The following is a 27403-nucleotide window of genomic DNA, read 5'->3' on the forward strand; positions in this document are numbered from 1 at the left end:
CCACGAGATACTATATCATGGCCACGAGATACTATGTCGTGGCCACGAGTCACTAAGTCGTGGTCACGAGATACAATGTCATGGCCACGAGATACTATGTCGTGGCCTCGAGTTACTAAGTCATGGCCACGAGATAATATGTCATGGCCACGAGATACTATGTCGTGGCCACGAGTTACTAAGTCGTGGTTACGAGATAGCTAAGTCGTGGCCACGAGATACTATGTCATGGCCACGAGTTACTAAGTCGTGGCCACGAGATACCTTAGTCGTGGCCACTAGATACTGTGTCCGTAATTGTCCCAACAAACAGCTTTAGTCAAAGTTATTGTCTGATGGGCCTTGTAAGGTGACTTTTTAATATGATCCTAAATACAAGTTCAAAGTGAATATCTCCAGTATTTTCAAAGATTAATGTTGCATGAAAAAGTAAGTTGTTAAGTTTAAAAAATTCATAATAAATAGTGTGTTTTCTAATTCGTTAATTATATCGTGCGCACGACTAAGTTATCTCGTTCCCACGACTTAGTAACTCGTGGCAACGACATGGTATATCTGCATTTTTAAAATAGACAAGTTCAATTCTTGAAGCTTTTATTTATTTATTTATTTTCTTTTCTTTTTCTCAATATGAATAGCGTTGTGTCTTTTTTCTGTTAATACGAATAGCGGTGAATTATCCAGTTTATAGGTTATGTATTTTAAGGTAGTGCATTGTATTTACTGTTGTGTTGGGTAAATATTGCTTCGTGTGAGAAGCAAGTTAGGTTTGTATAATAAAACAATATTCTGCGGTATTGTACTAAAAGCAACTCACAAATGCTACATTCAAAATTTATTATTCATTCAATCGTTTAGCTTAATGTTATTTTACCTTTAGAGTGCTTGGCTAAATTAACATGATAAATATGAACATTTTGTATATTAATAGGAAGGACTAAGTAAATGTACTTATATGAGCGCCGCGACAGTTGTATTCTGGAAAGTTCTTTGAAACAGTTAGCCCAACACTTTAGAGTATTCTAAATTTATTCGGACACGTTGACATCTATGAAGTTGACTTTACCACACTGGGTTCGAATCCCGCTCGGTACTTAGAATTATGTCCTGTTGGGAAGCTATTCAGGCATTATACAGAAGGTCGTTTATTGTACTCAGGTGTAAGCCTCTGTCTGGTAAAATGCACAAAATGGCATTATTCTCCACTAGTTAAACTGAAGAAGACCTACGGCCCTTTGTCTAAAATCCAACGAACCAACTTTACCAGGCGATATTCACAAAAATATAGAAATATTAAGGTACCGATGTTGCCGATTGTAAGACAAGAGTAATAGCGACATAAGCTTGCTGGGAAGCTTTCTCACATGTAGAAACCTGCAACGCTTCTGCCGCTCGAACCTGCATCGCTGAGAGGAAAGCTGATTGAAATCAACGATCTTTACCACTCGGCCACGGACGTCCCCACTCTCTTAAGAAATTACAAAGAGAAATATCAGGTATGATACTGGAGGATATTATATCCTTTAAAAGCTAGATTAATGATTCGCGGGCAATTATATCAACTTTAGGAGCTAAATATCGCGCTGGCACTTTGACGCATTGCAAAGCACATGGTTTTTAAAACAATGTTTTAAAGTAATATATAATATTATTATAATGTTATAACTGCCATATCCATACAATAAAGTTGCACACAATAAACGACGTACTAATTAGGAACATTAATGAATAACTTAGTCTTTATATTTAAACCTTATTAAAAACATTAAAGGAGGGTTGTACTGTTGCCAATTTTGATTCAAATGGTCAATCGTTGAAAACAATCTCCTAAGTGGTGACTAGTTTATCTTTTATTTTCGAAAAAAAAATTACAACGAACAAAGATCGAGATTCATCGATATAAATATATTTCCACAATACGTGACAAATTTGTCAAAAAAACCTACACTAATTTAATGTCTTAAACATGCTATAATATAATTATCGATCAGTTCATTGTAAACTATGTCTATTAATTGTTCTATATAAGTCACGTTTGAAATCAACATGCTATTGTCGATTTGATTATAATTGATCCAACTTGAATCCAATAAATACATACGAAGGATTTTATTCGCAGCTGTTTATGAAATACAAAAAGTGTAATAAATAAAGTGACATAGAAGTTGTAAAAGGTAAGATGTTGTTTATTTTCTCTTTATCTTATCTGTTAATTTCCTTATTTTAAACATCATGAAAAGTAATTTGCGTTTTTGTTTGATTTATTATCGATATTCTTAAAGTTTTCTCAACGTTTATCTACATAAATGGGCTTAAATTAAGTTAAAATTTATCATGATTTATATCTTATTACTACAAATTCACCCAGCTAAATGACTTCTACCTGGCACATATATAGGTCAGCTAACAATCAGTTTCATATACCAACTTCTAGTTAGAAGCAAACCTTAGATGGCCGAAAAATCGGTATTCGGTACGCCTAATAATATTACACTAAATAAATAATACTTAAAATATGCGCTTTGATTTGATACTTCCTTTTGCAAGTATATTTGACTAATTGTGTTCGCTTTTGAAATACCCATGTGTGAACTATTTTGATATCTTAATCATACCTGAAGTAATGCATTTCATTTGTAATTCAGGAGCAAGTTTATTAAAGTGATAAGTGCTATGAGGAGTAATAAAATACTTTCCATCGATAAAGAATACATTATTGTATACAGTTAATAATATTGTGACTTTTTCTTAGTTCGTGTAATAGATAAACAAAATTGAAAGCAAAAGTGTCATTTCCTCTAGATATTTCATTAACTTCTGGTCAAATCGTTTCGAACAAAGTATTTCTTGTTAAGAGTTTATCTACGTAACCCATTATATACAAAACGGGATCCAATGATTCTCTCTTATGATTTTATTTTGAAAGGGTGTTCCTGATGGAAATTTGAATAAGACTTAGGTTGCATATTTTTCGTATCGACCATTTCATTTTCACCGATGACATTGATCTATTTTATCTACTGTAATAGGTACTACTTCAATGTTTAATTATGTTCTGTAAATTTAAAAAAAAATCGCCCCTACGGTCATGTATCGCTCTCCGTTGACCTTCACTTTGTTTTCTTGCCGTATTAGCTCCACCCTTGAGATAAATGATCGCAGATAAAGGATGCTAGATTCACTGAATTGAATGAGTTTGGCGAAATGGTCACACATGGTAAAATAAAAATAAAATGAAATAAATAATAAATTATTTCAATTAAACGGTAAATACTGATCTAGTAAGGTTTATTGTATAAATCCATAATTATTGACACCTTAATTCAAGAAAGAATATTGACAAAAGCTCGGGATTTTCTTTTCCATAATCTACTACGTTACTAACGCAGTAGCCAATATAAAAAATGAGACAAAAATTCATTTAACACGGTCACGTGTCACAACAGTGGTCCGGAAAATATCCCGGTCTCCGGTATGCCGGGTGTCATAATCGAAAAGTGATATATTATATCATTTTTCGTCATTGAACAGGCCATAATCATATTTCAAGCTAAAGATTATATCTATAAATTGATCATCATATATATGATATAATTATATATACGATATTATTAATCAATTTAAATTTAAATGCCACAAATCACTACAAATATAAAAACCAAAGCAGTTATTCGTTTTGCTCTATGTTCGATATGATCCCGGATTCCGTGCGTTCCGGAGCACAGGTCGCGATTTTGTCTTGTGCAATCACGTGCTACTACAAAAAACCGAATGTAAGAATTCCGTAGTATAATAAGTGAATGTATTTCTGGTTAGCGGAAAAGCGAACTGTTTGTTTTCAGAGCAATAATGTTAAAATCTGAAAATTTTCATTTCGATTTCTTTCAACTGAAGTGTAAAGTTTTTTTAAAGGGGGATTTTGAAATATTAGTACAACGGCAGTTTTTCATCTGGGGGTCCGCCTCTTTAAAAAAAGGAGATCGAACTTTTCAAAATAGAAGCTTGTTTTAAATAACAGTTGTTAACGATTTCTACACGTTATGCTACACTTTTAAATTAAAAGAAACAAAGATGAACAATGTATGCAACACTATTTATGTTGTGCTCTTTGTAAAGTTATAGATTTAAAGTGAGAATATGAACGTTGATGGAAAAATTAATATCTGCACATATCATTTCAAATTATATACATGTAACACAATTAGTAAACATGTTACAAGATTGCAATGAACAAAACAATGTAACTTTATGATTTCATTATGTTATGAATGAGGGGAATATGCTGTTCTGAGGCAAAAATAAGTAAAAATGACACATCAAAGTTTGATTGTATGAAAGATCAAAATACATTTTGATGCACAAATGCTTTTCTTTTTATTCCTTCATTTTCAAATAAGAATTATATATATATTCGTCTTTCAAACCACTTTACAAGGGGGTTTCCCTTTATATACCACAAGTTCATAAACTTAAGATATTAAAATGAATTTTGGAACAATTTCAGGAAAATTGTGATAACCTACAGACTTAAACAGCAAATGAAATAGACTAATATTTCAACACGAATGTGCTGATATCAGCATTAATAATTGTTGCTACATTTAAAAACTGCATGACCAATCTCCTGTCCAAAGGATTTCTTTTTGAATTTTTTAACCAAATATGGCCTGATTAAGTATTAAGTAGAAAATCAAGACACTAGAACAATGGAATGAATACGTTAAAGATTAAGCAATATAATTAGGATTTAATATAACAATAACGCGCAGATAATATCTAGATGATCGACAATGTAATCAATTGAAGGACTATTGTTATACGAATGTATTAATATGTTAAGTTCTAACCGACTACTTATAAAAATCAATGTTCAATTTGAAAAAAGGAATATGAGTAAACAACTTTTTTCACTATCATTAAGGTCAAAGTTTGTTTAATACTTAAACACGTTAAGGTGTATCCTTGCTTGCTGACTTGCTTTTATTTCAAAATTAAACATGCTTGTGAGCAAAAGAAATGCTAAATTTGTCGCGACGTTTGCATAAATGAAGGTTTAATAATCATACCTTCCAAACGGCGCATGATGGCAGCATAATATTCAATATATTTTTTGCATGGAACATGTAACATATTTATAGCAAACAATACTTTATGAATATTGAATATGTAATAATATTATGGTATTGATATAACTGATTTTGTCGATGCTATCCGTGACTCAAACTTTAAAAAACTTTAATGACTCAAACTTTAAAAAGTCCGGATGTATTAACAAGCATAGGAATAATAAATGTGACTGGAAGTGTCTGGTCACCACTTATTGCCTATCATATCGTATTATCGACATCTACACATGTTTACTTTGTCTGCACTTTTGCCATCGAATACTTGAATGGTAACACCCTTAAAAAGCTCGTGTCATTTAAAGACATTTTATTCCAAATATACCTATTTGTATCAGGATCTCACCAAGTTTGTTTAGAGCTTCTATCCGAAAACTGTTTAGTACCACACTAACATTGACTACCGCACGCTACTTTTATGTCGTTTTTTAGGATTGAATTCCTATAAAATTTTAATATCAATATGATTTTGAGTGGTCATTTTAGAATTTCAAACTGAAAATTGTGATTCGCATTGACCACTCTAATATTAGCAATAAGGATTTTTATAAAACGTTTATTTTCCAAATAATTCAATAACATAAAGGAGTATCGGAAACAAAGTCTCTATTTAAATTGTTTATTATTTGTCAGATATATGAGGTCTGTAATAAATGGTCAAACACGTTTTAAAAATGAGTAGGTTAGGGTAAAGTGTTGCATACATATTTCATAAATTTTGGGTAGAAACGATCATTTCGCTTATGTGGACTACGATTAAGATTAAATTCAGATAAGTGGTCATAACTCATTTTTTTTCGCACGGTAAAGTTTGTTTAAATTTTGCATACAGTTCTCCTTTAAGGTATATATCTTACATATGTTGCCGATTTTTCAGTATCTTATAGTGCACGTTAGCACCATAAAAATATGTCCGCTTTACATGCTCAGTGTTGAAGCAATTACTGCAAAGCGCGTCTGCAAAACAACAATCCAAAACAACATCTACTAATTTTCCTGAAATAATGAATGATTGACACGTTAAAATTAGCTGCTTTTGCCAAACATATAAGTTAATAATAACAATAAACATCGATTAATTTACAATAAAAGACACAGTAATTCATTAATTTTTGTTTGAAAAAGAAAATCTTCAAGTTACCCGTATAAGAAATGGCAATATATATTTAAATATTTAGAACCTATTTTGTGTTATACATTTATGTTTATAGCCAGACGCAATTAATAATTTGAATACAATGAAATGATTGATGTTGGAATTCACTGACATGTCATCATTGTTGATTTAAATATATATGCAGTTAAAGATATATTTTTATTTAATTTCAGGTTAAAATGCATTCTGTTACTAAACTGATCTTAGTGTTGCATTTGCTTCCAAGAGCAGTCGGTGAGTATCGCATTTTACTTTTTTTATAAGCAAAAAAAAAAAAAAATAAAAAAATTTGAAAATGGACAAAGAAAAGAGATTTTGATTAACTATTTAAAAGAATAATGTTATATTCATGGAGACAATGATTGCCAACTTTTAAAGTTGAATGTGTATTTCTTTTATTTTAGTTGGTATCGATCTAACGTGTGAAAGCGTTAATCCTTTGATACCATCTGATGTGACATGTGCATGTAAAAATGCACCGGGAACAGACATCGACTGGTTGATTGATGATGGCTTAAATTCAAACTGTGTATTGTCTTCAATATGCGCACCCCAGTACAGTGGGTACCGATACTCGATGAACATGACTGAAAATGTTTATAAGATGACAATAAATTCATATAATTATTCTGACTGCACAAAAATTGCCTGCAAAGACCCGAGCGATGGAAGCATAATGCGGTCGATGGTACCTTCTTCTATAAGTGGGTATTCATTTTACTTTTATCTATTTGTCTCCGTTTGAAGTATATTAAACAATTAAAACAGACAAAAAATAAAGAGAAAATATTCAATAAAATAAATAAATAAATAAATAAATAAATAAATAATTAAATAAATAAATAAAAATAAATAAATAATTGTATAAAATAAAATAATCAGTATTTATTAACAGATTAATATATGCTTTATTAATATCCATAGATATATTTATTATAAACATTTTTTAACTTACAGTCAATATCATGTAATCATGAACACTGAATCTAATCTACTGATAGTATTAAGCGTGACTGGTACTCTCGTGATTGTGACAACAACTGCAAGTTATGAATTGAATTAGCTTTACACTAATATAACAATTAATGAAATTTTAAAAGCAATGTAAAATGATTACGATGGGACAGAACGTTTCACAGATTTAAATATTCGATACATTTAACACAAAGTTTGTTTCATTTAGATAATTTAATAATTTGGACTTTGTTGTTGACATTTGATTTGCTGCTAGGTCGCTTGTGGGTTGCGTTCACAATGAACGCCGCCTTTCCTTGTTGATCTTGTTTATCATATCATAGTGTATGTTTTTCATACAATAATCCTTCATATTATATATACTAATGTTACAATGGCCAATGACATTACCTGATTTCAAATTTTTATTTTAAAATTACCATTGACAGTCTTACTTGTAATCAGATTTTTCCCTTTTTAAAGTTTAACAGTTCTCAGACGGACTTAGTCCGAAAAGAGAGAGAGAGAGAGAGAGATAAAAAAAACAACACTATAAAGAAGTGTATATTTCAGTTTTCGATACGACTTTCCCAACATCAATGACAGAGCCAGGGTCGAACAATAGCAACGGTATTATATCTGTGACAACTGGTTGTATTTCTGGTTTCTCGGACGTGGAGTCTGATTGGTATATCATTGTAGTAAGTATTTTAAACTTAAACTTAGAACTCCTTATAATATGCTCTTACATAATAGAGGCACTCCACTGCTATATTTGCTGTATTAAGTAAGTACCAAGACAAAAATAACTGTTTATCATTAGAAATGCTGCATTGATAACAAATTTTCTTTAAAGAACGATATTTAAACATTAGCATTAAAAGCCTACTTTTTGGAATCATTCAAGGTGCTGATATGAATTTTCTTATCGTTTTTTATGATTATATTCATTGAGCACACGGTATATTTGTAATGCTATTCTAGATTAGTTTAATGCTAAACGCCATTACAGAAAGCGATTTTCTCAATAAAACCGTTCTTGTATGATACGTATAACATCAAACCAGTACTTTCTGTATCCGTCTTAGTGAAATATAATACTTAACGTTGTAAATCCAACATTCGTTAATAATGGCAATGTGTTTTAACGTGTTCAAGGACGGATTGGAAGAAAGATATTATACAAGCTTTATCAACAAGACAGACCACTCATCGTGTTTAAATTGCGACACTGATGTTAATGGACAGAGAACAATTGGATTTGAGCATAGTGAGGCATCTGGAAATGGAACTAAAACCGGTCGTTTTAAAGTGTACTTGTATCATGTTTCAACAAATTTGCAATTAACATTAACATCAAGATATTATTACACAGTAAAAGGTTAGTTCAAGTTTGATCATTACACACATACGATTGCTTTGTACACAGTGTCTGCAAAAATTAAAATACGCTATAACTCGATCAATAATATGATGAACAAATAACTCAATAACTCTATATAGGCGTTATATATGTCTATGTCGCTCAGAAGGCAATCAATAAAAAAACTCTTTTTTTTTCATTTTCATATCACAGGATAATGCTCGAATACATGCAGCATTCGCGCACGTGTTCATACGTGATACTTCAAAATTCCCTTAATTGAAACTTTTTAAATTTATTTATGGTTTTTTATATTGAATTTTATTATTAATTTAAGATTATCTTCTGAGAAAGCCCAATCAGCGTGCCAACATTTCATATATCATTTTGTTGAAACATAAAATATAAATTATTTAAATGTTACACACTTACACAATTTTATTTCTGTTGTCATTGCTTTTCACAGATCTCACTTCACCATAGCGCTTATGTGTGTAAATAGTTTCACCGTACTATTAGTTTGTGTTTCTCGTGCTAGTAATAACTAGTCTTATAGCTTGTTATATTGTTGTATTGTTATTACAAAATTTGCATCGTCTTTGCGACAACAAAGTTAAGTAAAGTAAATTAATCTATAATAATTTTACAGTAGAAAAAAATTAGTGCATAAGGTTGGTAATACATTATATTTTAAACACATAACAACTATTTTCATGCTGTGAATATTTTTCAAAATTATTCATGAGAATGTTGAACTGGCTAGCATACTAAATGCGACTTTTGTGTTTCGTTGATATCTTTAAATACATTGTGTTTTTTCTTCTATTATCAGTGTGTCTGAAGGATTTGCCTATCAACAAGTGACATATGACACGTATATTTGCAGATAAAACGTAAATGTGGTCATTTAAATGAGGCACCAAAGCAACACTTTTTACCTAATAAAAAGTACCATGATCATAAAATGCGTTTTTGCTATTATAAATAAATATTAACACGGAAGTTCCATATAAAACGGTAGTAAGGTCGTCATTCTGACTAATGATCTTAAAATGTAACCCTTTTCCTGAAAATATTTGTGATTTCTGTTTAAAATATAATGGTAAAGCACCTATATGCATTAATTATTTTTAAAGCTACTCTCCCACACAACACGGGTCTAAAAACATCATCATATGTGTTTACAGTTATTTAATATACTGTTATACATAGAAATAGGATTTGCAGTTTCCATGTTAAAACGGTAACCTAACCGTTGTTATATTTCACTTGACAAAGATATAAAACCTCTCTTATCAAGCCCGTTAACATGTAGGAAGTAGACCAGTTTGATGCAGGTTGAACATACTAAATAAATGTCAGCTTTTAACCAAATTACAAGGATATGTTCTTCTTTTTTGTCTCTGTTCATAGACATTCTCTATGATACGTTGTGCAGCAATCGATAGAACCACAATTGTTTACCCGTTTACAACAGATGCACTTGCAACCAGTTAACATATTTGTAATTAATTAATTAATTAATAAAGTCAATATTTACAAAATAAGACGTGGAAAAGGTTTAAATTTACAGCAGGATAAACAGCGCAAATACTTAACTGAGATGTGTTTTCGTCGGACAAGACATATAATAATCATCATGTTCCATATAAATTTAAGGTATATATGTTTTGACGAAATTTTATTTTAGAAACGTTCAAACTACAGTGTGTAGGATAAAAGCTTAAATTTGATGTACAGTCATTATTTTGAACAGTTAACTTACCCTTTTAATCGTTTTTGCAAAGGTTTGCACAGATTCTGTATTATATTTTCGTTATTAGCACATTCCCTGTTACTTCATATACACGGTGTTAACTGACGTTCCATGTCAATTTAAGACACACATTTCGATGATTTCTGTTTGGTACTTAGTCTGAATACGATATATATATATATATAATAAAATTTACGAACCGGATAAATAAAAAGTAACGTTTGGTTAATTCTGAAACTCGTTTCTGCACAATATTAATTTGATTTATCATTATAAACATGTACATGTACATACTATGAATCAAATTGCACAAATGTCCCCACGTAAAAAAATTTTAAAAAAAGATGTATTAGTTTGTGAACATGTTTCTACATCTGATCGATTGATATTTTCTGTATTCTCTATATTGCCTAAGGTAGAAAACTCATAATTGATCATGCGACTCAAAATGCATATTAAATCATAGTCACATCTTAGTGAAATAACATATCACATACCACTTTCGTCTACATGCGAACAAAAGAAGTCAAATTCAGTTTTGAACTTTACATTTCTGATCGATCAATTTATGTAGCTGGCATTTAATCACAATGCCATTTGTTCAATCACTTTATTTACAATTTGATCATTTGTTATCAGGACATTAAGTTTGCTATCACTTTCATTCCAATTAATAGCATTTTTATGGTGCTGTAGTTTCTACTGTTGATAATTATTTAATACCTAACGATTGTTTTTTTAAACCAAATGAAATCAACACAAGATGATCAAAATTTAGGTTATGGTCAGGTCTTTGCTGCCTCAAATGTAAAGCAGATTAAAAACATTAGCCTTGTATCTTTCGGTAAATGCTACGCTCACTATCAATTTGTGATTAAATTATTTCGGCCTTAATCGATTATATAGAAATCCTGATTTAAGGACGAAATCATTGCTTGACTAAAGACAAATGACAGAAACTTTTTTTTTCCATTTCAGATGAAGATCAAAACAATAAATCAATCACGAACACTACAAGCACAACAGGTACGGGAACAAATCTTACATCTGTTCCTTATAGCTTCTCATCATTGTCAATTCCACCAAAATCTTTTATACAATTGTACTATATAATGCTTTAGCTTTTGATGTTGTAATAGTTTCTATGATTATGCTGTTTCATTGTTTTCCTTTATACGAAATGCATTAAGTAAACTGATAAAAAAGGACATTAACTTTTCATCGGATTTATTCACCAAATAGAGCATTTGTTTTATGAAAAGTATTTGGACATATATAACATAAAATCAGGTTGTCAATACTACCGAAATATTCCATTAATGTCATGAGCTATGTTATTGTTGAAACTGTTGCTGTTGTAATTGCTGTTGTAATTTGCTCTGGTTTTTTTACTATAGAAACTAAGCTTTTTGTCAAACGATCAATCACACTCGTGCAAAGTTATTTATGCAATGTGTTATATGTGGCATCATGTCCATTTTGTCAATCAGTTGTTACTGTATAAGAAAAATATCTAACTTTGTATCAGAGTATTTTCAACTATTTAAAGAGACAGAATCTGAACTGATAAGGCATATCTGAACTGAAATGAACATTCAAACAAATGTTTCTAGGGCACAAACGTTGACGATGGTCTTAATTTAAAATTTAAATCTTTTCGCAGCATATTTATTTTAAACATATATATAAGAAATTATAATCTGAATAAAAACGTTGTTTCTATGCTTTTACGGCATAAACTACAGAAATGAATAACAAACATGTATTTATTTATCCATTCATTGATTCGTTGATTCAATTATTCATTCATTCATTCAATCCTTCCTTCCTTCCTTCCTCCATTCATTCTTTCATTTATTTATTCATTTATATATTTATTTATTTATTTATTTATTTATTTATTTATTTATTTATTCCTTTCTTACTTTTGTTTGTTGTGTTTTCGTTGTTGTTTTCTTTGCTTTTTTTAGGATTTTTAGTATCTTCCTGGTAGAAGTAAAACTGAGATTTTCTATAAAGGCCCATTATGCCTCAGACATAGCCTCAGTGCAGTAGTCTTCGTACGTGCAGTAGTCCTCGAACGATTACACTTTAAACAAAGATGCAATGAAAAGCTTCTTCTGTTTTTTTAAATAGGGTATCAATTCCCTAAATTCTATCGCGATGCTAATTTCCTATTTTTTAGTAAGTTTAGAAAGTTTATACAAGTAACTAAATAAAGAGTAAAGATCACTTGAATAAAACTATAAATATCATTTATAATAACAGTGTTAAAACGGTACATTTTTTATTTTGTATGATAAATGATTATTCAGTTGTAAATATTGCAATTAAAGTGCAAAATAAATCCCTGGAAATATTTGTTTATCATTTTACAGATGATAACTGTTCATTGAAGACATGGGGCCTAAAAAATACACTCAAGATGAATTTACTAAAGCCTTAAGACAAATTAGAAATGGATGCTAAATTTCAAGTGTTTCTAAATCAACTGGGATCCCGAAGCAAACTTTATATGATCATTCAAAAGGCAAATATACGAACAAAATCACACAGATGGGTTCAGATAGAACATTGACTGAAAGTGAAGAGAAAGCCTAAGTAAAATATTATTTGTATTTGTCTGACAGGGGCTATCCCTGAACTAGAAGTATGATTAGACCTTTTACAAGGGCATTACTCAAAAGGTGTGGCAGAGATACTAAAATTAGCATGCTTAATGGTCCCTCCCATGAATGGATAAGACAATTTCTAAGAAGACATCCTGAATTGTCAGAAAAACACTCTGATGTTTTAGACAGAGATGTTACAAATAAAGAAATTACTGAATACTTTAATCTTTTAAATAAATTTCTTCATGATAAGCCACAATGTATATTCAATTGTGATGAAAGTGGTAGAGAAAAAATTAGAGGCAAAGTTATCAGTCGAAAAGGCAAGAATTCATACCAGCAAGTAGTTAAATTCACAGGTCAAACTACAGTTCATCTTGCAATATCTGCTGCAGGTAAAGGCATTCCACCTTGCATTTTATATGAGAAAACACTGCCACGTAATTGCGACTTTGCTCCCAAAGAATACTGACTATCTGCAACTCAGAATCGTTACATCAACATGAAATTGTTCTTCGAGTGGTTCCAAGACATATTTGTACCCAACTATGGGTCACAACGTCCAGTTCTTCTAACTATGGACACTCATGCATCTCACTTTTGCCCTGATTTGGTAGATCTTGCTATTGATGAAGGTATTGAACTTTTGTTTTTTTGACTCCTCATGCTACTCACTTGCTACAACCTCTGGATAAAGGATTCTTTCATCTTCTGAAATATAAGATGACAGAATCAGCTTTGTCAGTTGGCTATGCTGGGGCCCGTGTAGTGCCAAGAGATAAATTTGCAAGTCTTCTTTACCATGGGATTAACCGCATTTTACCTCATTATATCATGTCAGCATTTCACAAGACTGGCATGTTTCCATTAAATCCAAATCAGGTGTCAAACCCTATTGAACTTGCTATGAACATGTCAAGTTGTTGTGAAAATTCATTGGAAGAAGATGAATCTTGTCAAGAATGTGGAGGACATTCTGAAAAATTAGGTATGGTCCCTGCAGATTTGGCACATATCCTTGTTGAATCTTCACTTGTCAAACCTGAACAGAAAAGAAAAAGAATTGAAGGTGCAAGGTGGATCACAGTTGCTGACCTGAAGTTATCAGAATCTCAGAGTGCCTCAATATCCTCAACAACTGCTGAAATACATATGGAGGCAAACTCCGATTGTGATTACGCTGATGATGGTATTGACTGTTCATTATGCAAATTAAGGGACAGGGGCTTTTTGGTAGGATGTGACAACATCATATATGAAAGGTGGTTCCACAATGAATGTTTACCAAGTAGTCAACAAATTCTTGTTGATTTGAGTCTGTTTACAAAGGATTAGTGGCTTTGTGAATTGTGTCAGGAATAATAACTCATTAACAAAACAATAAAAACAAACACAGTGTTTGATTGTTTTATTCATTGACATAAATATAAACTGTAAAAACTTTGTTCCAGTATTCACAATATTCAGTTTGTCTAACAATTATATACATGCAGTCACAATATTTACTAACCTTATTTGTATTGTTTAGCATTTCCACAGAAGGAAAAAACTATTGTTCTGTACCTTAATAATTTGAGTGAAACTATTCACTACTTGTTGTTGTTGTCTTAATACCCAAAAATAGAAAGAATACTACTTGAATTTGAGATATTTAATCAGTTTAAAAATTATATATGAAATGATTTTAGTTAAGTTTGTGAACATTTTACAGTTAAATGAGTTAAAAACCGGGTGTACGAGGACTACTTTACTTGGGACTAAAATAGTGTGCAGTGAGTACACTTGTAATTAAGTGTCCTGTAAAACGGATGCATCTATGGAACCGGTTATTTCTTGTTTCAAAAGTTAAGGTATCCTTATGTTGATTTTAAAAAGGTAAGTTCCCTTTCATGTTTTCCTGTATATTTTTTACCATGTCATTTCTAATAAATTTGTCCGAGGACTTCTGCACTGAGGCTACACTCATTTCTATTACTCTGTAACTTTTTTTTTTGTATGTTGCAGTTACCAAAAGTTACTCATTTGCCACATTAAATTATCTGTTGCTTCTTTTGCTCTGTTTGCAGCTTTTATAATTAAAATGAATTAGAATTTGTATGGTAGTCTCAATGCTTTTTTGTTTACACTTTGCTACCATTATGACACATGACTGCGCATTCAGTGCTACTTTCTTTCGTTTTTAGACATCTACTATGCCTCTAATCAAGTATTCAAAAGACTGTAATACTCTCTATTAAAACTCCACCATGAAAATTTGAAATAATCTAAAGATAGATTAACGGTACGCTGATTTACTTGTCGATTTCTGTATGTAATGGATATACATATGTACCTAAATTTTGCATTTTTGAAACTTTTGTATACGAATACACTAAACAAATACACTACCTACTCAACTCTGAAAATGCCACCAAGAATTGTATTTAACTTTGATAAATTTCGACTAGACTTATATAACAGAATATAACCAAAAGAGAGTCTCGTGATTTAAGAAACAATGCAAGTTACTGATGCAGCATTAAAAGACTGCAAAAACATTTTACAAACGCGGAATGCTTGGGGTATTATCAGTTCTATGGGATGTTTTGGAAGATTATGTTCAATATGTGTTAAGCATCTTTTTGTTGTTGTTGTTGTTGACGTTGTTGTCATTATTCTTCTTCTTCTTATTATTATTATTATTATTATTATTATTATTATTATTATTATTATGCTATTGTAATCCCAATTTGCTTAAATTATCTGTGTTTTAAGTTACGTAAACTAAACTCAAGTTGAAACGAGGTAATGTGTGAATGATTTTGGACAAAATGAAATTTGTCTCCTTGTCTTTTTTCATTGTTGTTACTTTTGAATAACATACAGAAAATTCAACAAATATATTGTAATTATAAGGCTACAATTTGACTTTCCTCAATTTTACAATCGTTACATTTAGTGACTTATCTACGGTGGCACAAAGGTGACATGTGTGTGTTTTTATTCATCTTGTGGCCACGAGGTACTATGCTGTGGCTACGAGATAGCTAAGTCGTTGCCACTAGATAGATAACTCGTGACCACGAGTTACTAAGTCGTGGCCACGAGATACTATGTCGTGGCCGAGAGTAACTAAGTCGTGACCACGAGAAAGCTAAGTCGTGGCCAAGAGATACTATGTCGTGGCCACGAGTTACTAAGTATCAGCCACGAGATAGCTAAGTCGTGACCACAAGTTACTAAGTCATGGTCACGAGATAGCTAAGTCGTGGCCACGAGATACTATGTCGTGGCCACGAGTTACTAAGTCGTGGCCACGAGATAGTTAACTCGTGGCCAGGAAATACTATGTCGTGTCCACGAGTAACTAAGTCGTGGCCATGAGATAGCTAAGTCGTGACCACGAGATAAATAACCAATCAAATTAAACTATTTATGTGAATTTCCCTAATTAAATAGACATGTGCTATAATACAAGGATGCCCCTTCTCACCAGCCTGTAAAAGTGACATTTATACAACTTATTGACTCGTCAATAATTTTACATTTAGTTCCACTGTGACACTGAGTTTTGACTCAATGACCTCAAAATTATTAGATGTCATCTACTGATCAGGTGCAATGATCTTTCTGGGTTACATTAACTATGGGTTATCCTTTCTAAATTATTCATCAGACAAGGATTTCACCTTATAGGCTATTTACTGTCCATGGGAAATAACCCTTACCGATAAAATAAACCAGGTCTTATTCCTTCTCATGTTATCATATAAACAAGGCCGTAGTACGTACAAACTGACCAATTCAATCACAAACTTGCCCAACAAAGAGCTATAGTCAAAATTAATGTATCATGAGCCTTGGAATGTGACTTTCTAATATGATCTTAAAGATCAAAGTGAATGTCTTCAGTATTTTCAAAGATTAATGTTGGATGTAACAGTAAGTTGTTAAGTTTGAAAAAATCATAATATATATTTAGTGTATTCTGATTGGTTAATTATCCCGTGGCCACAACTTAGCTATCTCGTGGCCACGACATAGTATCTCGTAGCCACGACGTAGCTATCTCGTGACCACGACATAGTATCTCGTAGCCACGACTTAGTAACTCGTGGCCACAACATAGTATCTCGTGGCCACGAGATAGCTAAGTCGTGGCCACGACTTATAAACTCGTGGTCACGACTTAGTAACTCGTGGTCACGACTTAGCTTTCTCGTGGCCACTACTAATTTACTCCTGGCTACGACATAGTATCTCGTGGCCAAGACTTAATAACTCGAGGCCACGACTTAGTTATCTCGTGACCACGACATCGTAACTCGTGGCCACGACATAGTATTTCGTGGCCACGACTTAGCTATCTCATGGCCACGACTTAGTAACTCGTGGCCACGACATAGTATCTCGTGGCCAAGACTTAATAACTCGAGGCCACGACTTAGTTATCTCGTGACCACGACATAGTTACTCGTGGCCACGACATAGTATGTCGTGGCCACGACTTAGCTATCTCATGGCCACGACTTAGTAACTCGTGGCCACGACATAGTATCTCGTGACCACGAGATAAGTAAAACACACATATGTCACCTTTGTGTCACCCTACTTATCAACTAACACGGCATGTTTTCTGTCATAAAAAAGAAAGATTATTTTGTATTGTACATAGATCAAAATCATTATATATTGAACTGTTACATAGCATATCGTCGTTATAAAAGTAGTTCATCATCATTACGAGTATAATAATAATTATTATTATTATACTCGTAATGATGATGAACGTCAATACCTTAAAATATCTTTGCCTTTGAGTTTACTGGTAACTGTAAAGCAAGACACATGGGTTTCATTTGGTGCAATTTGCTATAATTTAAGTTATAAATGCATTTTGTTATCAACTATGGTATTCTGCAGAAAGTAAATACGTAAGAATTTCGAAATTTTAGATTATTATTTAATTTAAATCGCTATTTTTGCATAATAACATGAATACGGAAGAGGAAATTAACGGATAGAATGCCCTAATCACGCAACGTTTGTAAACAGTTTTTTAATATGCGTGAATTAAAGCGTAATGCAAAAAACAGCTTAATAACGGCCCAAGTAATTTCATTATCAAAACACAATTAGCAACTGACATCGCACAATCACGTGATTAGCATCGCATCAGCAATGGTTTTATTATACGAAATAGTGACAACGAGAAGAAGAAGTACTGAATAGCATCTGCAGAAGCAGACACGTATTAAGCCAGAGTCCAATTATTTAAAAATAAGTCTAAGGGTTATTTTTTTTATGTCAATGCACCAAAAAGGTATATTTACCCTCTTATGTTAACTTGTGTTAAACAAATTGGCCAATTCTGCTGGTACAATTGAAAAAGATCAAATAACAAGGTTTCTCTCACAAAATTTGCAGAAAACGTTCAATCTAAACGTATTTATCCTGTCCAAAAAGCTTAAATAGAGAAAATAAGAATCCCTAAAGAAAGCTTAAAACGACAAAATTGAAAATATGGCAGACTCGGTTTGATGAAACATGAAATGGTAAAATTTTGAGTTTAAGAAACATCCACAGACGTTTTCACACAGCAGTTGTCATGGAACCTTCAATGTGACACTTCCGTGCCCTAAACGAGCAAACAATGGGCGGACCTAAATAAAATGGAATTTTGAAAGGGAATCAGAGGTTATAAAGCCTGCATATCATAGAAAAGACGTCACAATACAAAGTTAAAAAGCAGGGAACATATCCTAAGGATAATTCAACATTATTCAAGTAGGAATATTGGAACCACCTAACTAGAAAATGCCGAAAAAATTTAAACTTAAACTACCACAAGTACAACAATAATGTCGTGCTAAACGATCTGAAAGGATCGGAAATATAATATGATTTAATGTACTGGGCGACTTTTTACAGCCTCCACACGGCTCAAACAACGCTAATGTGGCGATAAAATAGAGAAAATCAGAGTCAAGAAAGAAAGCCAAAACGACAAAATCGAAGCAATCAGCCCACCATTTAAGATTCTTGTCCTATATGCAATGCCATTATGTTAGGTCATAGAATGTCAATGACAATTTAATAGTGATATATTGCTATTGGTGTTATCATTTGAAATGTTACATAGCTTAATGACAAAAACATGACCTACAAAAAATTACCGTGAAAAGTAACAAGGCTAAATATAAAACGTATTTTTTTCTGGTCACAATTATTTTCCTGATCACTTTGAATTTTAAGCAAAAGTAAGGATGGACGGCTTTTGCCGTTTTCTATTATAATAATAATAATAATAATAATAATAATAATAATAATAATAATAATAATAATAATAATGGATATATAGATAATTATACCATAGACAATAGTTATTATATACTAGCAGATTTGGAAACGTATATAATTATTATTATACTAATAACAAATAATAATTATTATATTAATTAATAATAAAGTAATTTCTTAGAAAATCTTCTGGCAAATAGCTGATCAAAAAATAAATAACCCTCTGGCAGCGAAAGGGTTAACTTATTTAGTTGTCCTTACATTCTTTTCTTATTATTCTTGATAAAGATATGACTCTGAAAATAATATAAATCTTAAAAAAACACGAATATTTAGTTGGCGTTTTGCCAGTAATACCAAATGCGACTGCTAAGTTCATTTAACTTTCTGTTAGAATTATACTTAAGTTATGTCAGGTTTGTCAATATAGAAACGAATGTATATAATGATGTATAAAGCATATTTAGTTAGTTTTCTTAATTATTTTGATTTTTTTTTTTCAGTTCTTTGCATTTGAATAAAGCTATGTAATAGAGTCTGTGTTGTAACATATAATATGCTCATACATGATATCGTTATGTTGTACATACATATATGATTGATATATATTTACAGTAAGATCGAACTGGTGTTGGTTTGACAAAACATATTGGTGTATCTCCTTCATCATACTTGTTTTCGTTGTTGTTCTGATGCTAGTATCTTATATACCTGCAGTTGTTATTTATTTCAATCAACAATTATCAAATAAACTACACAAAGGTAGGTAAAGCTTGTTTTAACTGTTCAACTACGCTATATGTGGCAGCGTTAAATGTCGCATTGAAGCTGAATGTCGCACGTTACGTTAAATGTCGCAAGGCTAACGCAAAATGTTGGATTACAATGGATTTTGCAGTCGTCGAGCAGTTAATATATATTGCCCTTTTTACGCTAAATATCGCACGAAAAATCAGGACCGTTATATGTCCATTGTTTTCGCTAAATTTTGCATGTCATAGGCAGGTAAATACTTATGACCTTCATTTGAAAAGATTGAAGTACATGTTAAAAATGTGTCGCAAAAACATATTAAAAGCATGGAATACTTTTTCAGTGTAATTTTCACACAATGTCCTCTGAAGTGCGCTGCAATTATCATATTTTCAAAATATATAAGGAAAACCTTTGAATGTTTGTATTCACTTTCAAAATTAAAATAAGAAAATGAAAATGCGATTGATTAGTTTGTGGAAATTACTAAATCTTTTTGGTACATGATTCTCAATAATCAGCAAAAATACGCGCTAAGAACAAATTAAAAGTGTTTTACCTTTTTTTTCTATATAAACGAAATACATACTTGTTAGTAGCCCTTTGCCTTTTAAACACGAGTTACACTTGGCTGTAACATCTTTTTTGAAAAAAAAATCGATTGATAATATTTTAAGTAAGTTTTACCCTGCTGTTGTTGATGTAGTTTCTATGAAATAAAAAGAAAATGTGTGCGTTTTTCGTAACATCATATTACCTTCGCACTAGCGAAATAATTAATATTATATCACTTTGTTGTAGAACATATTGCATACTTACCCAAACAAACAACATTCCTTTATATATTTGCACCAATGAAAATCGTTTACCAAAAGCATGAAGTGACACAACAAAATGACAACGTGTACATACTTGGATGATGATTATGATCGTTTTTGCGTTACTGTTGCCGTTGCTCCAAATTATAATGATTGATGATGTTGGATAATGGAAGATGGTGATAATCATTGATGATAATAATGTTTGTGATGATTTTCCAAACCTGCTGCATTTTTGTGATTTGTTTGCACTGTACCAATAGAGTTTCTAAACATAAGTCAATTGAAAAAAGTTGTAGCCAAAATAACAACATTTAAACTGATGGTAGAATGAGACCTGTATGGTTATTAATATGTTGTGTTTTTTTTTAGTTTCAGGAACCCCAAAAAGTTCATTGCTTAATTTGTAGAAATTATAGAATTATTAATTTTCCAGTGATTTTAGTGAGTGAAGAATTTTACTGATGTAAAAGAGGTTATTTAAACAAACATTACTTGGGGACTAATTTTATGTTTTGAGACGATATACAATGATGATTTCTATAATAACACCAATAGGTTCATATTATATTTTCAGAATAGTTTTTATACTCTTGCCTGAAAGGGACTTCGCTTAGTTTTTTGACATGACGAGACCGGAAAGACCATTTCGAGAATAATGTTCCATTTGTTGACGGTCGCGACCAGCTACTTGTTGCAAAGTTTCACATCATTCGCTCACTTCGATTTTTTTTTTTTGAATGATTATTCTAATTGTGAAAATTTAATTAAAATTAAAAACCGTTCCAATACTTCTGTCAAAGCAGGCTAAAATAGCATAACAATATGGTATTCAATAGTATATTTCTTTAATATCTTTTGTTAAAGTGCCCAAGTTTACTTTCGTAAAAAACGCTACCGTCAGGGCCATTGTGATATTTAGCGTTTATAACGACACGTAGCGTTAACTTTGCGACTTTTAACGTCAGTGCAATATTAGGCGAGGATGCGACATTTAACGTTGCACACTGTAAATATAATGTATTTGTTACGCATGAAATAGATTTCTATTCAATAATGTTTACTTACAAACACATATATTTCTGATTAAATAAATGTATTCATTTTACATATAATTATATCAAAATCACTTTTGTCGCAATATTCATAGGATCCCTCAATAATATTTTTCACCCGATTATTGAAATACAACATCATAAAATAACGGTATTTGAAAAGAAAGTTATACCGCTATCTTTTTGTCATTGTAATATATTAAATTACGTTTAGAAAAATAGTGAGTTCTATAACTGTTTAGTACAAAGCTCTATACATTTATCTCACTAACCACTAAACTTTCAGTGTTTGCACTATGTGACCCCCCAAGATCGTTTAATCTCATCTTATCAATTAAACATCTGGTTTTATTTTTGCATGTCAAAAAGCTCCATATAAGGTCATCTAGCATCGTTCAACTTTCGAATCCAAAATATCGAAATCTAATCTTTATTTTAATAACTGTTACAATAATATGAGGAATTGTATTCCAACTATATGTTCTCTTTGTCAGAGTGTACAGAAATCATATCGAATCTTTACTGTACAATTAACTAACACAGTTATGTCAAAATTGAAATGGTGTGGATAACAGATGCATACATTGTAAATTATACGTCTAATTCAATTGGAATCGTTATTACCAACAGTATCTAAGTTAGACTCCGCAAAAGTGTCATTCAAGATAGGCTTTACGCTGCTGTGTAATCATCCAATAAAATTCAGTATTGTACTAAACAATGTATAATGACATTATAACGCAAGCATCATTATAATTTGCACAAATAAGATGACTGAATTTTACATATTTTGTTTTGCAGACTTGAACTATAAGAACTGGAGATTGTTCATACCATTTTTTGGACATTACCTTATCATCATGTACTACAGATTAGATAAAGGTGAGTTTATAATTACACTTTTGACTTCCTTTAGATACAAATACTACAAGTCAAACAGTGTTATACATGATTACTCAGGAAATTATCTTATCAATGAAAAATATTTCTTAAACACAAATTATGATTTTATCTTTAAAAAGGTTGTAAGTTATGTACAAACAACAGAGCCACTAAGGTGACATTTTCGACACTTTTTCCCGGCATTTAATTCGTTTTCACGAAACAATAATTCGAAATAACGAAATGTTATTTTGTTATTAAAAAATAGTTATTCGTAATTACGAAATATAGATTCGATTTTACGGAATATTAATTCGTTTTTACGAAATATTAATTCGTTTTAACAAAATATTAATTCGTAATTACGAAATATTAACTTGATTTCACGAAATATTAATAAGTTTATACCAAATATTATTTCGTTATTACGAAATATTATTTCGTAATAACGGAATATTATTTCGTAATACTTATTACGAAATATTATTTCGTAATTACGAAATATTATTTCGTATATGAAATGTCATACCTTCATTCCTGTTGCTTCACTGCTTAAGAAAACTTTATGTTTCACATTCAATTTATCTGGAGTGTGACTGAAGTTTACCACTATCGGGCGGGTTTTGTTGCTCTCATATTTTTCGATACGATGCGCTCTGTTGATCTTAATTGATGACGCAGCCCCTTCAATATTTAGGTAATTCTCACAAAATTCGAGCACTTTTTTGAACAATTCTCACCTTTTCTCTCCTCAAATGTATCGCATTCCTTAAAGTTATAAAAAAGTAGGTTATCCCTCATGGATCTCGTCTGTAAATCTAACAGCTCCTCCAAAATACGCTGATAATCCGTGGTGACATCAAACAACAACAACATCAATAACAACATTTATTTAGTAATAAAGCATTCCAATGCTTTTAGCCATATTATACAATTGACATATACACAATTGTTTAGTTAACTAAGCTCATTTTAATCCCATTAGAAATATTAAGATATTTGGAGTAAAAAGCGTGACCAAAGTACCTAGTAGTTGTAAATCCGATTGTGATCTCATTTAACTGATTAAAGTTTCGAATTGATTAGAATACACAAATAAAAACATTTGTTTCGGAACAACAAAAAGAATCGGAAGTAGCGAACAGTTTAATGACAAAAAGTCATATGTGGTCAAATATGTTTGTCTTACAAAAACAGAACAAGGAAATAAGTATTTCAGAGAAAGACACAAGGATCAGTCTTTAATTAAATAAATGTTCTAAAAATAATCGGCGGCATAAGAGGAATTTCGTATTCATTATACCACACTACCACAGAAAATGTGTTGGTTTTTCTCCACATAGTTTCGTTTTCAACAAAAACTTCCAAAACACGCTATTTATAATACAATTCATAGAACTGAATGTTCTCATCTATTTGCGGGAAATAGTAAGACGTACATGATCGATAGGGATAACCCAACGTAATTACCCAAAACCATGTTAACAACGGATTTTCCGCAGTGCATATTTTAAGCTAGTAAGGTTTAAATAAATTGGTTGAGTGTTGATCCATTTTCACTTAGATTGATTCAATTTTGAGTTAGCTTTGCAGATTTGTATTTTTTCAAATACTTACTTTTCATTAATAAATAGTTGAAGCCGTCAAAGTCCGCAATGAGTAATTAAATTATATTTTTTTTGTAATATTTGAAATTACAGCACATTTTAAGCAAAAAGAAAGAAATTGTAAGTCTGACATATTCCGTAAAGTAAAACGAACGTATATATTTGACAACCAAACGAAAAAAGGTCTATTTACTCATTATTGTGTTACAAATAAATTGTGTCCAAAAAAAAAAACGAGAACACCAATAACGCTGACGAGCCCTAATTTCATGCGCATGAATGATTGATGTTTTTAATCTTTAATCTTATATATTTTAGTATAATAATTAAATATTTATATATCCGCTAACATTTCATAGTTTTTCAATTTTACTTGTTTCCAAAATTATTTTTAGATCATTAATACATAGTTTTGTTACTGAAGTGTTTCCATCGGTTTTACAAATTTAATAATTTTGATTCAGTATCGGAAAAGGGTACTCATTTATAAAAAAAATCTAACGAAATTGTAATTTGATTCAATTGCTTGAGTATTCCTCTTAAAATCTAAAATGCCTTCAAGTTCGACATGCACAATCTAAATATATACACAAGGGTACAATGAATTGAATCACAAATTTTGAGTACGGATAATATTATTAGAATTAGTATAGTTTGTGTACCTGATTGCGTCTAGGACATTTGCTAACGGATGTAATTGTGGAATCACAAGGGATTTTTGGTCAACCATGTTTTGAATCTATAGGTTAAAGATGCATTCAACATTCTGAACAATAACATATCAATTTTTATTTATATATATATAATATAATATATTGTGTATACTAAAACAGATAACAGAAAACATATGCGTTTATGACAAAAAAAAGAAGATTTGACTTCTGGAAGCTTTGGTTACTTAACTCGAAAGACTCAGAACCTTTTGATAGTCAATGTATTTTAACATCCGACGCTAGATTCTGGGGTACAGTATTTTTGTTTTAGGTAGGAATATCTCTTCTACGTCATAGAATGGAGACATTTTCTTCTATATAATATATCACAATACATTATATAGTAGCATATAGTTTTCTGGACTCATCCTACTGAGATTCCTGCATATACAACTTTGAATTAATAAAATCGTATATTATTGGTAACATATGTAAAACAATTACTTTGTCAATTCGATCGTGCATACTAGAATTAAAACAAAGTGATACATGTATATCTCTGTTCATATGACAGATATATTAATACATTGTCTACATACTAGCAATATGTTTGATATAATATTGATTTCAAACGAATAACGTCACTACCTTTAAACTAAAGTTTACGTCACTTTGGGCCCGTATACAAAATAATGCAAAAACGTTTTTGTTGTTGTTATTTTTTTTTCAAATATATTTCTTTTATTTCTTTATAAATACTTCATAATAGCAGGTGTCAAGCGGATGGCAACTGAGTAAAGTTGACGCGTACTTCAATTCAGTGCTGTTATATTTTTCTTATCTATCTGGATTATTGATTTCATAATGTATGTGTTAAAGACTTCTACAGGCGGTGTAAGTGGGCGTTTAGGGATGTTGCACACAATCTCTCAAAAAAAAAAACAACAAAAAAACAAAACAAAAAAAAAAAAAAAAAAAAAAACAGACTTTGATTTTAACTCAGTCTGAATTTTAATACTTAAGTAATTTTGTTGTTTAAAATCTCTTTTCCAGACTCTTAATAGCAAAAATAACATTGTCCGCCATCTTTCTACAGATTTGCATAAAAAACATTCCAAAAACAACCTTTGGTTTTTGCATATCCTTTGGCTGTTTAATTATTAACTTATAACTAAATATCATCAAAATGTTTTTCAATAAATCTCTGAAGGTGACCCAGACCCACCACACCCACCAAAAGACTTGACAGTTGCAGAAAATGGCATCACAGATACTAATATTACAGTTCAATGGACAGAGGGATTTGACGGTGGTTGTAAACAAACATTTTATGTTAACGTCTACGGAAATGAGCAGGAGGTCAATTCTACCTGTAAACATGGAAATATTTGGTCATATACGTGCAAAGATTTGACACCTGGTATATGGTATAATATAGAGATAAAAGCAAAGAATAGAAAAGGATCGTCATTGTCATGCCATGCTAAATATAGAACAACAGGTAAGCATGGCCAGTTAAACTCGTTTTGTTTGTACTATTGTAACGGAGGCCTTTAAATAATTTTCAAATTTTATTACAATACATAGATATTTTTCATGAATAGTTGGTGTATGTTTTGCTAGTTGCAAGATATATTGTACAACTGAACTTTTTTTTTTCAAAGTGTCTACACACATTCGCCTTCAAGAACATAAATGTTTACATATACGAGTGATTATCCAGAAAATAACTTGTATAAAAACGTAGATGAATTGATTGTTTTTATTATATAGAGGATATTTGTTTGTTTGTGTGTAATATGAAATTTTATTTCATCGAGTGGGCTTTAAAAACAGTTCGCTACTTCCGATTCTTTTTGTTGTTCCGAAATTTCCTTAATATTTACGTTTATATTAAAATCTGTTTCCCCATTTAGAGCCTCAAAAAGTCGAATTTCTCATTAAATACAAGAAGTCATGGGCTGAAAAATAAGTTCCACAACCAACGTTAAATGGTGGTGATAGTATTCATTTTATTAAAAAAAATATGTCTGATCGCATGTTTAAATAATAAAAACAAACAATTCTATTGGAGAAAAAGTCCAACCATCCATCCATATTTCTATTACTGACTGCGAATTTATATTAGACCTGGCTATGTTAAATATAAGCGGCCGCCATTTTTAAAGTTGTGTATTTCACTGGAGGGAAATAATTGTGTTTGATTCAGAGGGATATCATTTGGATTTGTTAGTCATACACCTTTTTAAAAGAAAGAAAACTTATTTGAGGATTGTAACCAGACAATAAATAAGTGTTGACAGATGTGTAAACATTCAAAAAAAGTGGATAGGAAATTGGAAAACTTGGAAGCCTTACGAACGCTGGGTTCGTTTACATATTCTTTCGGAAA

The 27403-nt window shown here is 31.2% G+C and overlaps 1 protein-coding gene across 1 annotated transcript; it reads left to right on the top strand.

Moving 5' to 3' along the window:
- Positions 1–2058: 2058 nt before the first annotated feature.
- LOC132725334 (uncharacterized) lies at positions 2059–9460 on the top strand. The gene is made up of 6 exons (XM_060710442.1): positions 2059–2174; positions 6453–6513; positions 6684–6983; positions 7807–7934; positions 8392–8614; positions 9429–9460. Exons 2-6 carry the CDS (start codon positions 6459–6461, stop codon positions 9458–9460), a joined length of 738 nt encoding a protein of 245 aa, XP_060566425.1. The 5' UTR covers positions 2059–2174; positions 6453–6458.
- The last annotated feature ends 17943 nt before the right edge of the window (positions 9461–27403 follow it).

The sequence above is a fragment of the Ruditapes philippinarum genome, unplaced genomic scaffold, assembly GCF_026571515.1.
Source record: "Ruditapes philippinarum isolate M1 unplaced genomic scaffold, ASM2657151v2 ctg12068_1_1_1_1, whole genome shotgun sequence".
In the NCBI taxonomy this organism is placed as follows: domain Eukaryota; kingdom Metazoa; phylum Mollusca; class Bivalvia; order Venerida; family Veneridae; genus Ruditapes; species Ruditapes philippinarum.